The following is a 14,617-nucleotide window of genomic DNA, read 5'->3' on the forward strand; positions in this document are numbered from 1 at the left end:
AGTAAAACTTTAATAAAAAAAAAAAAAAAAAAAAAAAAAAAAAAAAAAAAGGTCTATCCTTGAGGGTACCTGTCCAGCTGTCCTTTTTTTTTTTTTTCCTGAACCTGTAGACCAATCAGTACACTTCATATCCAGAAGGGGGCAGTGGGAATACTTAGTGTAATCTGAACATATATAAAGTACTACTGCACTGTTAGAGAGCAATAGTGTTATTACAAGTCCTGGAGAGTAACATGCTCATAGTCTGAGTAATGTAGAGAAGAAAAAGAAAGAGAGGAACACTAATGGTGTCCTCAAATTATATACAGGTTTAGATTCGATTTGAAACAGTTTTACACTAGGGTTACTTCACTAGACTTCATCCCACAAAAGTCTTTTTTTTTTTTTTTTTTTTTTTTTTAAAAGTTTGACTGTAATGCTTCAAATGGAACACTTTCCACAGACCTTCAAAATCTGACTTCCCATCCATCCATCCATCCATCCATCCTTCCTTCCTCTGTACCACCTATCCTACACAAGGTTACAACGAGCCTGGAGTTTATCCCAGGGAACTTTGGGCACAAGGCAAGGAACACCCTGGATGGGGTGCCAACCCATCACATGGCACACACACACACCAATTTGGAAACACCAATCAGAATACAACAACACAGGTCTTTGGACTGCAGGAGGAAACTTTAATACCCAGAGGAAACCCCTGAAGCATGGGGAGGACACGCAAACTCCGACTTCCCATCCATTACATCCAAAATAATAGGAATCCTGTGCCACGGATTCATCAGAAGCATTTTCTCCCATGGGAACTCTCTTGATGGGAACATTAACTGAAGCTCTTGACCCGTACCGAAATGATTATGCATTGCACATGACTGGCTAATAATTGCATGAAAGTGCAGGCATACAGATATTCCTAACGATGTGCACAGTACTGTAGGTGTTCTTGAGGTAAGTCACTGTCATTATAAAAAGGCAAATATAACCACTTAAAGTTAACCAGAACAGATTTGATGGAGATATAAAACACCAGTTAAAAGCAATCTGTGGCAATATCCTAGAGTTAGTCTAGATTCATATTCCATGCAGGCCAAGACAGCAAAAGGAAGAGAAATGCCATCCTGTTCTCATGGAGAGGTCATAGCACTGTCTCTGAATCAGCCCAAGGGAGAAAATACTCCTGAGCCAAGATAGACTCGCTGAGAATTCCTCTTGTTTATAGTTTTAGTGCAAATATAGCTCCAAAATATGTTGTTATTAGTGAACGCAAACTAAACAGAACTTGAGCTATTAAGGCTGGGAAATAAAAGAGATGGGATTAGAGAGCATTCTTGGCGAGAAAGCTGTGAAATGAAGCGATTCACTGAACAGCTGCTGCGGAAAACTGTTGACCATCATCTTAGTCAGATTATACATTAGAAGGGTGTAATGAGATGGACAGGAGTTATTGGACTGTTATTTCCTGTAATAGCTTTCCAAAAAGGTAAGATTCTTCACTATATATTCTTGAAGAAAGACATTTAACCATTTCCTCAAATTATCTCTCTGTTGCTTCCTTTTTTTTGCCATTCTGTTTGGATGACTTGTTTCTTGTCCCCATTATGTAAGCCCATCCTTACATAATTCTCAGAGACTGTTCTACTTTACTCTTTTACTGAAGGGGTTATCCATCTCCTCTGACACCTACACAGTATTAACACAACCCTCGGAACATACAGTACAAAAGCCATTTAATAGTAATCATGCAGAGAACATGAAGCGCCCTTGTGCTTAGTTCTGAAAACCATGACAGTATTCATTCATTCATTCTCTCTGGGTCTCATGGGAAATGTGGGACTGATGCCAATTATATTAATAAATAGCTAGACGAGTAGGGGCTGTTCCGCCCACATGCCAGAGTTGCAATAAGCATCATTGGTATTTGTTGACATAACGGTGTAATGGAATATGACTGGTTTAATGCATATTGGCTATGCAGAAATGAATCAAATATTATGTATTATAAAAAAAAATATATAAAAAAAAAAGGAATTAGACGCAGGTATTGCAGCGCTGCATGTATAAGCATGGGATTGCAGGTAGCAGTCTTACACCAGTTTTAGACTGCAAGATTACAGTTGTTTTAAGATTATTACTTGGCATGTTGTATGGGATAATCCCCCCCAAAAATTTTGGCTGAATTTTATAACAGATCGTGTAACATGTCAGATTATACAATGAAGATCCTCCAATAATAGGACTGCGCTTAAAGACAAAATGACTATATTATGCTTATGTCATCATTTACTTTTATTCATTTAACTTACAAATGAGGAAATACAAGTAAATATCAATAGTGAAATCTGGGCTCATGCAGAAAATAGGGTCTCGTAAACAGAAACAAACACATTATAATAGTAATAATGTTATGTCTAACCTGATTAAGACGATACTCTGATTAAGAAACTAGCATGTAAACAGTGATTATTGATGACCTTAATCCGACTAATGTCATACTCGAAGTAAACAAATCGAATTAAGACGTGTGGAGTATTCCTATTTTAGTCGTGTTTCAAAGTGCATTACAGACATGTAAACACCTTAATCACACTATTAACGTCGTGTGGGAGTTTTCACCGCATTTTGCGACAGGACACGTACACACAGCAGTGCGTAACCGTTTTACGGCAAATGAGAGAGCACGGCTAAGTCCCAAACCGCATACTTACCTACTACAGTATATAGTAGGTGAAATACATGCATTTCTATAAACTATATAGTAGATAAGTACGTGGTTTGGGATGCAGCCCACGGCTTCAAGCAGTCGTCTATTTGCACGTATAGCATGACAAGTAATTAACTGCACTTGAAGCTTTCGTAAAATTAAAAATTAAACACCCAAATCTGTATACGGTTCCATAATGAAGACAAAATGTATGTTGAGACGTGAAATTCTGGAGGGAACGTTGGACAGTGTGGCGTGGGGACGTAATGACGTGTGCTGTTAATCGCTCCATGTTCTATAACATGTAAAACGGGGACATGAAAGGGGTAGTCTAAAAACAACTCACCTTAAATCACAATATTGTCTTATTCAGAAAAATGTCAATAATTAGATTAGAGCTGTCAATGTAAACGTAGCCTGTGTCTGAATTATGACTAATCCAATGAATTAGATTTTATAAAATGGTCAAAATGAACACCGATTCATCTTCTGTGATGCTTTATCCTGATCAGGATTGCAATGGATCTGTAGCCTATCCTATCCTGAGAAAACTGGGCATGAAGGGGGAATAAATCCTGGAAGACTGGGCCACACACAACCCAACCCCCCCACCAGGAAACCCACAAGAACTTGACAAAGACATGTAATGGACATTGGTAACCTGCTGTGCCACTGTGATGCACCAGAACATTTTAAAGTAGTTCTCATAGCTCTATATTTACCAATTCCTTTCCCCACTGCATCTGTTTTCTATGTGATGTATTGTTTTTTTTGGTGGATGACAAAAGTATTCAATCAAGAGACAAAACGCCATTATGACCTCAAGCACAGTCATGTTCAGTCTTTGAAAGTGCTCAAATGGAGGGAGGGGGGGGAAGAAGAAAAAAAAAGAAAAAAAACGGGGTATTGTCTTAGGTTACATAGAGTTTCATCATATCAGCTCAATCTCATTATAAAACCTATTTGAATTATCTAACCTCAGACAGAAAGTCCCTGCAGGGTCTGAGATGCCCTGATTTGCAGGGATTATGTTGCTCTTGTGGAGTTCTAATGATGTTATGTTGGACGTAGCTTTACCTGGTGGTCAGGCGGCTACGCTTCCCCAGCAGCGAGTATGCCTTCTGTCCCTGAGATGAAGGTTCCTCCTTGTACTCTCTCTTTATTGTGGCATGGCCAGGGGGCCGACCGCGAGGACGAGGCGCTGTGTCACAGCCTGACAGCTCTTCCCTGAGAGAGTGAGGAAAATAAAGACAGTCAGCACCTATTCAACAAGAAAGGCTTTTCAAAGTACAGCTGTCCAAAGTAACTAGAATACTAGAAGATCGATAAAAGTATAGAGGACTTGGGAGAGGATTTGCCCTAGAACAATTTGCATTTAGATTGGCGTGGAGGATTAAGACCTCTCCTGGCACTGGTTACACCCAGTACAGTCTTTAAAAGATAATGAGAACAGCTTGATAGATGAGGAATAAAAAGATCATAGGTCTTCTTGAGCAGAAAAGACACTGCCTATCAAAAGTTTGTGGACATACTTTACAAGTAATATTTGTTTATCAAATCACCTTCAAATACACACTGAAGCTGTGTAAGAAATATCTGGCATGTATGGAGGATTCCATTATTTCTGGAATAATGTCGAGCCTTTATATAAAATGGCAATACTGGCATGAATTTCTAACATTTACAGAAAAGGATATAAAAAGGTAAAAATATCATTTCTGAACTGAAGAAAACATGTCTGGAACACATTAAAACAGCACACACATCTGTCACAGCATCCGACACGACAAGCCATGTTAATTCACTTACGAGTTTGTTTGAAGCATTTAATATAAAAACTCATGTTTTGGACAACCTGGCCCGTGCTCTTTTCCTGCAGAAACTCGCTCTGTGACCGCTGCTGTTTTTCACATGCGTTTTTTTCATAGAAATGCGTTTTTTCACCATTGTGAAATGACGTCACGGACCCAACTAATCGATAATGAAATACGTTGTCGATTATTTTAATATTAGTTATCGATTAGTTGTTGCAGCCCTGGGGCGCACGGTGGCTTAGTGGTTCGCCTTATACCTCCAGGGTCCGGGGTTTGATTCCCGCCGGGGCCATGTGTGCGCGGAGTTTGCATGTTCTCCCTGTGCTGTGGGGGTTTCCTCCGGGTACTCCGGTTTCCTCCCCAAGTCCAAAGACATGCATGGTAGGCTGATTGGCATGTCTAAAGTGTCCGTAGTGTATGAAAGGGTGTGTGAGTGTGTATATGCTTGTGCCCTGCGAGGGACTGGCACCCTGTTCAGGGTGTACCCCGCCTTGTGCCCGATGCTTCTTGGGATAGGCTCCAGGTTCCCCCGCAACCCTGAAAAGGAGTAAGCGGTTGAAGATGGATGGATGGATGTTGCAGCCCTAGGGTAGACGTGTTTTTGGTAGAGGCTACAAAGCACTTCCGTAAGTCGCTCTGAATAAAGGCATCTGCTAAATGCCATAAATGCACAATGTCTGATACACAAGGTGATTATGACCAATGAGGTTACAGTCCTGAATCCTGCGGAGCTCACAAGAACAAAAACGTTAACTGAAAATCGTTCTCTCTAGATTTTTTGAACTTATTCAGGCAGCTGTGGGAGAATAAAGAGCAATGCACCCACACCCTGAGGCCATAGACAGCCACACAATGCACACACTGATGCATTACTTGGCAAGTACCGCTGTTTGCCGTGGCTTTAACGTCTTCGGTCAAATTATTACTCCTAGTCTTTGTGCATACAGCTTCTGTATATGACGACACAGGTTAACGTTCAAAATATAATCAAATCAACTCAGTCTTTATTGGCCTTAGCAGAAGGAGAAACGTATTTAAAAAAAAAAAAATAATAAAAAAAAAAAATAATAATAATAATAATAATGAGCCAACACTAATGGTAAATGGTCCACACTTACATAGTGCTTTTTTAACCTTCACAGTTTCAAAGCGCTTTACATTGGTTCTCATTCTCACACACACACACACACACACACACACACACGGTAGCAGAGCTGCCATGCAAGGCGCTAACTTGCCATCGGGAGCAACTTCGGGTTCAGTGTCTTGCCCAAGGACACTTCAGCATGTGGAGTCACGTGGACCGGGAATCGAACCGCCAACCCTACGATTAGTGGACAACCCGCTTTACCACCTGATCCACAGCCGCCCACACTGTAAAACTACAGTAAGAACTCCCAGCACAGCACTGATTTCATACAACAAGCTCCCTGAACCTCTTGGCTTGTGTACACAGACTTGCTCTTAGCAGGTCAAAGAAAAATGAATGCAATTTCATACATAAACCGGCTCAGTGATGCTGAGTTGGCATTTATGCCAATGCATCCCCCATGTCTGTGTGTTTGTATGACAAGCAAGAAATGCAATTTCGGCACCTCTGAGGCTTCCGCTGGGAATAAACCTGACATTCAGCCTGTCAGTGCACTGCTAGGATGAGACCTCCATGAAGCTGTGCAGAGCCTGAAACCTAAATGTGAATTTGGGCATGAAATAGAGTAGTTTTGAAACCTGGCCATTGCTCATTTACTCATGTGGTTTCATGCAGAATGAAAGGTTAATGAATGTGACCAGTTCTACGCGCTTGAAGCAGAACGTCATCTAAGGTAATGTTTGCTTGTATCTTTCTCATTTGTAAGTCGCTTTGGATAAAAGCGTCTGCTAAGTGAATAAATGTAAATGTAATATTATATTACGTTTCTGTTTAGTCACTGAGAAAATAGACATGTGTGTCATGATTTTTACTTGAATTTCACTTAATATGCCCTAAAATGTGGACCATCACTCTTTAGAAAAATACATTTTGCAAAAGCTACTTGCTTTTCTAAATTAGTGCGACAGACACTATGCTATAAAAAAAACCCCATCATATCTCCAAATTTCCTACATGCCTTTCACAACTCTTAAAAAACACTTCTCAATTTTTTTTTTTTTTTATAATCAAATATTCCAATTAAAGACTAATTAACATAAATTGCATATATAAAATGAACAAAGTAAGAATGATAAAAACACAGTAGTGTAGATCATCCCAACCTGTTCTCCTCATGGCTGTCTTTATCGTTCACCTCCTCCTCCTCTTGCTCAGCACACAGCCTCTTGGTTTTCTGCACGAAGTGCACTGGGACAAAGGTGATTTGTTTTTCACCACCGAGCCGATCAGGCAGCACTACCTCCTTCTTCATGTTAATGTCCGAGTAGGGACAGCCGAAGGCACTATGGACAAGAAAAGGCAGCCATAAAAGAACAGAACAGAGTGAAACAAGATTACAAGTAAAAACGTAAAAAGGGATAGGAATGTACTTTGTGCTACAGATGTACTTCCAATTCTCCTAAGAAATATGGATAGGTTTTCAGTGGAAGCTGCATTCATCACACAGGCAAAAACATGCATGTAAATTTGCTTAGAAACAAAACAAAGGCAAAATACTGTAGTGTTGCCTTTATCTAAAATACCGTTTACCCCTAAAAGTACCATCGCTATAAATCGCTTATTTATCGTATATGTGAGGACCAATTGACGACGGGCCGCTGAATTATTGGAAAATAATGCACATCCTACGTGGTAGTGCACCGGAGTCAATTATTCCACATGTACCACAGTTACCACACCTCAAGACATTGCTCAGATTTTTATTTCAAGACATGTGTCAGCTTTTTGTCCTTAAAACATGCGTGTGAAACTAATTCCTCGCTCCCTCTCTAATAACAGTATATCCATGGCTCAAGCCTCCGCTTTGCCTCAAGGCCACATTACCACCTTGGATGCAGATGATTTTTCGAATAATTCAGCGGCCCATCAATCATTACTTACTTATTTCTGGAAAATCTCAATTTTCTGTCATTTTGTTTCTTGTTAAATGCGTGTGCTGTGATGGACAGTAGGCTAACTTTTCTGTTATTTTGGTTAACTTGGCAAAAGTGACATGGACCTATAATGCGGTCAAGACCTGACCAGAAATATTTTAGCTGTGCATTTACTGAAAAATAACTGCACACCTCAGAACGTCCGTCAGCCAATCAGAATCGAGAATTCAACAGCGCTGTGGTATAAATTTAATGAACGCACACAAGATATTCCATCAAGTATTTTTCCTTTGTTGCATAGGTCACATCAGTCACTCTGTAGAGAGTGTTGGTGCAGTAACTTCACTGTGAAAAGGACCATTTTTCATTTAGCCTGCACCTGGGGCACCATCTGGCTACTTCCCTCAGAGTAGTAGAGGGTCCTGTTCCCATTACAGCTTCAATACAAACAACATCAGAAGCGTATGGCACCTTCAGTAATGAAACGGAGAATGTTTAAACGCACGGTTCTTCCTCTCAGGCAGAGACTCAAATACAAAACAATTTTTTGCCTTCTTTGTGAAGCAAAAAATTAACGTTCTGAAAACAAACACTTTGCAACCTAGGAACAATTTGCAATGAGGTACAAAAGGAAAAATGCTTCATTTGTGCCACTGCTTAAGAAAATGGTAATGTTGAGCTTTTGGTTTTGTCAAAACAAAACAAAACAAAACAAAACAAAAAAAAAAAAAAAACCACACACACACACACACACACACACACAACACCCCCCCCCCCCCCCCCCCCCACACACACACACACACACACACACCCCCCACAGGAGGCAGCCAACCACCCTAAATATCATATTCTACGAGTTTAAGTCACTATGCACCAGCTATGTTTGAGTTTAAGCACATAAGGAACTGTTTATCCCAGCGCTAAGTAGCTGCTCAAGAAGTTTTATTTATTTATTTTATTGCATTTTTTATTCATTATTGATATTTGCACAGCATCTTATTTCAAATCCTCATGCACTGCATTCTCTTATCAGACACTATTCATCTGAAGAAACTATGGAAACTGAGGAAATAAATGCTCCCTGTATACATTTTTATAAAAATAAATAAATAAAATCATGATCATGGTAAATTGCCAATATCAAAGTGTGATGCCAAAGACAGCACACTGATTGAAGGCTAATCAAATATGAACAGCATTTCTTTTTCCACAGCATCATTTACATTTGCATAGAAGTATAGATCAGAATAATAAACTCACCAACAACTTTAATAGGAACACCTGTATAACTTATGCAATCATCCAATCGGTCAATTAACAGAGCTTCAGTTAATGTTCACAACATAATTGTGGGGGGGGGGGGGGGGGGGGGATCTCAGCGACATATGGAGTACTTCATAAACTGGCTAATCTAAGAAATGCCTTGCTGGGAGAGGTCAGAGGAAAAAACAGGTTTGGGCTGACAGGAAAGCTATGGTAACTTGAATAACCTTGCTTTTTCAAACGAAGGTGAGCAGTTGTTCCTTGAGGCAGATGGACTACAGCAACCGAAGACCACATGAGGGTCCTCTCGTCAGCCAATGACCAGAATGAGAGGCTACAGTGGGCGCAGGTTCACCGAAACAGAACTGAGCAATCTTCAACTGTTCAATTTCGGTGAACCTGTGCCCACTGTAAAAACATTACCTTGTCTACAGACTGTTGTGTAAAAACCATTCTCGCGATGGTTGCTGGGACAATGGTTGCTACTATGTCACTATGACTGCAATTACCACATACAATTTTGTACTCAAGTCTCCTTTGAACAATGTACCAGTTCAACAAAGACTTCATGCACAAACCATGAAGAACTTTTTTACACCATCAGTTGTTACCCAGATGAGGACGGCTTCCCTTCTGAGTCAGGTTCCTCTCAAGGTTTATCATCTTAGTGAGTTTTTCCTCATCGCCGTCGCCACCGGCTCGCTCAATAATAATAAATCCACACACTTAAAATCTGTATCCTGTGTTTATATATTTTTGTAAAGCTGCTTTGAGAATGTCCATTGTAAGAAAAAAGCACTATACAATTAAAATTTAATTGAATTAAAAATCTCAGATCAACAGTTTCTGAAATAATCAAAACAGGTCAAATGGGCCGAGAACAGATTTTCCCCCATTCTGACGTTTGATGTGAACATTAACTGAGGCTCATGAACTGTATCTGCAGGACTTTGTGCACTGTTGCTACATGAATCGGTGACTGGATAACTGTATGAATGTGCAGGTGTACAGGTATTCCTAATAAAAAGATCCTTTAAAATCAGTACCATCACCATACAGGCTTAAGAAGAGAGTGCCATTCATCATAACATAAAAACACCACTAGCACTCAAAAGCACTTAACCACCAAAAACCCTTTACATTTATTCAAACACTCAAAATGTCTTTCCATATTATAGCACAGTTAAATAATATGCTCTAGTGTGAATAACAGTACATCAAAAGAACCAGAGGGGAGGGAAAGATATGACAAAGGACAGTTATTAGCGAAAGATAAGATTATGACGACTCATCATCTCAAAAATGCTCCAGAGATCCAACAATGGACTGTGCACCTCATTAACTTGTGTGTGTGTGAGACAGACACACAGAGACTTGATCTCTGAATTTCCAAATGTTAATCTTGGACAATTGGACTATTTTAAAAGCAGAAATGAGAAAGGAAGCTGGAGGGTTTTAGAAGGAGGAGAGCAAAAATAGATTAACGTGCATGGATATGAGGAGGCTAAAATTACTGCAGTCAAACGGGTTGTGCTTCACCGCATGGCGCCCTTTTCTACAGTACAGATGGCTTCCAGACAAAAATCAATGCATACTTAAGAAGAGGTCATACGATATTTTGAAGAGGTTTAAAAGTGCTCCCTACTGCCTTGTAAAAGACTGTGAGCTTTGAAAGTACATTCCCCTCTCCCCGCCCCCACCCCAGGAACCAATATATTTGGCTCGCTCAACCTCTGGCTTCAATACAGCAAATGTGTTGATCCTGACTATTTGCCCTCTGGTACTGTCAGATACATCCTGATGCTCTACTCCTGCTTGGAGCTTCCTTCATCTGCGAATCACTCACTGCTGCTGAGGATAGCCTAAGGACTACTGCTAGATTGCTGTGGGTAGGACCACATTGACATCCTAAAGGCTGTGGATGGTCTCACATGGATAGCCTAAAGATTGCACTTTAATTATTCTCATTAATTATTCAGTAGATAACATCACTGGTATAAGATTTACTTAATGCTATATCCTGTAATGAAGTTTGAAATAAATAAAAAATAAAATATTACTCTGATGCTCGTACTGAAAAGCCATTCAACACATTCAGTACTGATTGACTTTATGGTACTATCCGGGGTCACCTAGAAGAGGATGGGGTCCTTTTTGAGTCTGGTTTCTCTCAAGGTTTCTTTTTTGTTTCAGGGAGTTTTACTTCACCACTTGCTTGAGATCGATAGGGATCCAAATCCACATTTCTGAAGCTGCTTTGTGACAGTCAGTACGTTTACATAGACAACAATAATCCGATATTAACCTGATTAAGACGATATCCTGATTAAGAAACCAGCATGTAAACAGCAATTTTTGATGACCTTCCTCCGACTAAAGTCATAGTCGAAGGACACACAAATCGAATTAAGGCATATGGAGTATTCCTGTTTTAATCGCATTATCGACGTGCATTACAGAGATGTACACATCTTAATCACACTATTAACGTCGTGTGGGAGTTTTCACCGCATTTTGTGACAGGACACGTACACACACGGCAGTGCTCAACCGTTTAACTGCAAACAAGAGAACACGGCTGAATCCGAAATCGTGTACTTGCCTGCTATAGTATATAGTAGGTGAAGTACACGTATTTCTATATACACAATATAGTAGCCAAGTATGCGGTTTGGGACACAGCCCATGGCTTCAAGCAGTCATCTATGTGCACGTATAGCACGACAATTAACTGCACTTGAAGCATTCATAAAATTAAAAACGAAACCCAAAACTGTATACGGTCCCATAATGAAGACGAACTGTATGGTGAAATGTGAAATTCTGGAAGGAACGTCGGACGGCGTGGGGACAAAACGACGTGTGAATCGCTCTATGTTCTATAACATGTAAAACGGGAACATGAAAGGAATATCCTAAAAGCGACTCATGTAAGCACCTTAATCAGAATATCGTCTTATTCAGAATAAGGTCAATAATTATATTACTGCTGTCCATGTAAACATAGCCAATGTCCATTGTTACAAGTGCTAAATAATTTAATAATATAATACCAATTGAAGTGAAATGGAATTGAATTTAAACTGGTGAAAATGGTTTTAAAAATAACTGTGTGCTGCTTCTCTGGTTAAATTGTACTGTGTTGGAAATCCCAGTCTTACTCACAACTACCATGTTATTTTCCACTTTCCGATAACGGTTCAGCTCATCCATTTCCGATTAATGGATAGGGAATGGAAATACAGACGAGACGCTGGGCAAAAACAATGTGAAGTAGCTCTTTGAGAGTATGCCACTCATATGCAGGTCACGTTATGTTTTTTATTAAAGAATGTCAAGAAGTTTCATATTAGGTATGCACAGGAACGACTTGTCTATTGCAATAATCTCACATTAGCACCCCTTCACATAAGCAGTCGTCAGTCTGTCCTAATCGTTTAAGGCAGCTGATCAAAGAAATGAAAAACCCATCATCATCATCATCATGTTCTCCTGGATGCCTTTCCTAATGACGGTAAACTCTGCTGAGCATCTCAGACGTTTGAATATTGTATTCTCTTCCTACATGCGACTCTTGATGGAAAAAGTAATGCTACTGCGAAGCTTAAATGGTTAGTCTTGAGGCAATCATATGTTAATGTATGCAAATAGAATGTAAATTATGCACTAATGAAGCTCAGCTCTATTCAGTGGCTGAGAAGAACATTTTCTGCCACATGGATAATAAACGCCGCATCTCTCGTACTCTCTCTAATCAGAAATGGCTCTCTGAAGGATTCCAGTCTCTCCAGCTAAAGAGGAAGAAAAGTATGCAAATTCTACTCCTGACTGATTCTGCTATGATTACACAGCTGGAAAAGGTGTACCGGAAAGCGGTTAAAGACATTCCAGGCTTTATAGAGACGTTCAGATGAAAGAGAAAAGGGGATGGATGGAGGGATGGACCAAACACAGCAGGACAGAATGAAGCTTACAACAGCAGATTACAATTCTTACTACACTTTGGTTCCCAATCAATCAAAATTTAACTTGATATTTCGCCAGGTGACAATATTGATCTCCCAGGGCTGGGAGAGAAAACTGATGAGGAGTGACAGAGGCACAGGCATGCCAATTGCAGCACAAAGCTGTATGCTTGAGAAGAAACTCCGACAAGATGTAAGACTTTGTCAGGACACATAAAAGGCTGGGGGATAGAATAAATGCTCCGCTCATCACAGGAAGAAAGCTTATGTATAAGGGTGTCACTTTTCAGTCATGCTAGTTTCTTAGGGAATTTGGATGTAGCTGGACCTTCACAAGCTTAAGCTGAATACTCCTGTTCTAGACAGATCAATGCAGGCAGGTTTTTAGCTGAAGATGCAAGCTGGAGAGACCCTCAGGAGAGAACCACCCCCACCTGGTTCCTAGAGGATCCTACACTCTCCTCTAAAATGCCCTCTGCTTGGATTAAAAGTCTTGCATGATGTGACAAGTCTTCAGTGCAACAACACTCGCTCAGGTCACGCTCAACCCAGATCGAGTCGGCTTTAACAGAATGATCTGATCCCAGGTGTTATGTCAGAAATGCTTTAAGTGACTATAACTAAAAGAAAAGAAGAGGAAAAATATATATTTTATATATATATATATATATATATATATATATATATATATATATATATATATATATATATATATATATATATATATATATATATATATATATATATATATATATAAATAAAAAAAGTATGTCATGCCATACCTGTGGTGTCCTGTGTATTTTGCACCCTTGATGTGGCCCACTCCCCTGCAGCCTGGGGTTGGACACACTCCCTGCGTCATGGAGCTCTTGAGGTCAGAAGGTCCTGCATTTGCTGTAAAAAGGCAAAATGAATGCCCAAATAAAAGTTACTAAAATACATCAACTTCCAGAAAAAGGCTTTAAATAAGAAGGAGTACAACTATTACAACAATACCCAGATAATCTACCTAAAAACGTTATCAAAAAATGCATAAGCCTTGTATATTGACTTTCCCCAACTCCCACTGAAATTATGGCAAAATGATTGGGAGATAGATGATGCCTTCCTCTTAATGCATGATGCATCTTCTCTGATCATAATCATCATCTTGCTAGAACAATAGTTTGGAATTTCATCCAAAAATCTCATGCCCAGACACAGCACAGTAAATCAAGTCAAGTATAACACAACAGAATCAACGTAGCCAAAGGTCAGATCTAGAAGTGAAAGTTCCATCAGTAGATCTATGAGTAATGCTTCTTGGGGGCATTCCCTCAAGGATTTTGTGACGGCGGAAATTAACGCAAAATTAAGGAAACTCCACAATGTTCAGAGTGGGTATACAGTTTTTCCAAAACTACAGCAGATTTTGGCCAAGAGGAGTCATGTGATGTCACCACAATGCACATTCAGCCAAAGTCCTCTTTGATTCTCACACGTCGAACAAGAGTACAGCTAAAAAGGTCTAATTTACCAACGATTACTACAAAAGACTTTTACTGCAATACAATTTTATGCTATTGCATTTTCGCCAATTCAAGTAGTTTTCTGCTAAAACATCCCACAGCAAAAAAAAAAAAACACAACCACAAAACCTTTGAAATCTGCCCCAACCAGTGAGGTGAATGTGAGAAGATAAAGGTTTGCCTGTTATAGACTTTTAAAAAATGATATCAAGAACAGACAAATTAGCCAACTAACCTAAAACCTCACAATCAATGTCTACACTATGAAATGTTTATTAAATGGGTCTATGGTATTAAGGACATACTATTCTTATGAATAAGGCTGCAAGACTCTGGACAGATCAC

The 14,617-nt window shown here is 39.6% G+C and overlaps 1 protein-coding gene across 3 annotated transcripts in view; it reads right to left on the minus strand.

The window, feature by feature from the left end:
- The window catches only part of LOC108271260 (L3MBTL histone methyl-lysine binding protein 4), a 72,691-nt gene that overhangs the window by 29,267 nt on the left and 28,807 nt on the right, over positions 1-14,617 (minus strand). For all 3 annotated transcript variants that reach the window (XM_017478711.3, XM_017478721.3, XM_053683455.1), the window contains 3 exons: positions 13,547-13,658; positions 6,766-6,945; positions 3,776-3,925 (listed from right to left, as the gene is read on the minus strand). In XM_017478711.3, the coding sequence (XP_017334200.1) occupies positions 3,776-3,925; positions 6,766-6,945; positions 13,547-13,658 (442 nt within the window). The remainder of the gene's footprint in view (positions 1-3,775; positions 3,926-6,765; positions 6,946-13,546; positions 13,659-14,617) is intronic.

The sequence above is a fragment of the Ictalurus punctatus genome, chromosome 1 (assembly GCF_001660625.3).
Source record: "Ictalurus punctatus breed USDA103 chromosome 1, Coco_2.0, whole genome shotgun sequence".
Lineage (NCBI taxonomy): Eukaryota > Metazoa > Chordata > Actinopteri > Siluriformes > Ictaluridae > Ictalurus > Ictalurus punctatus.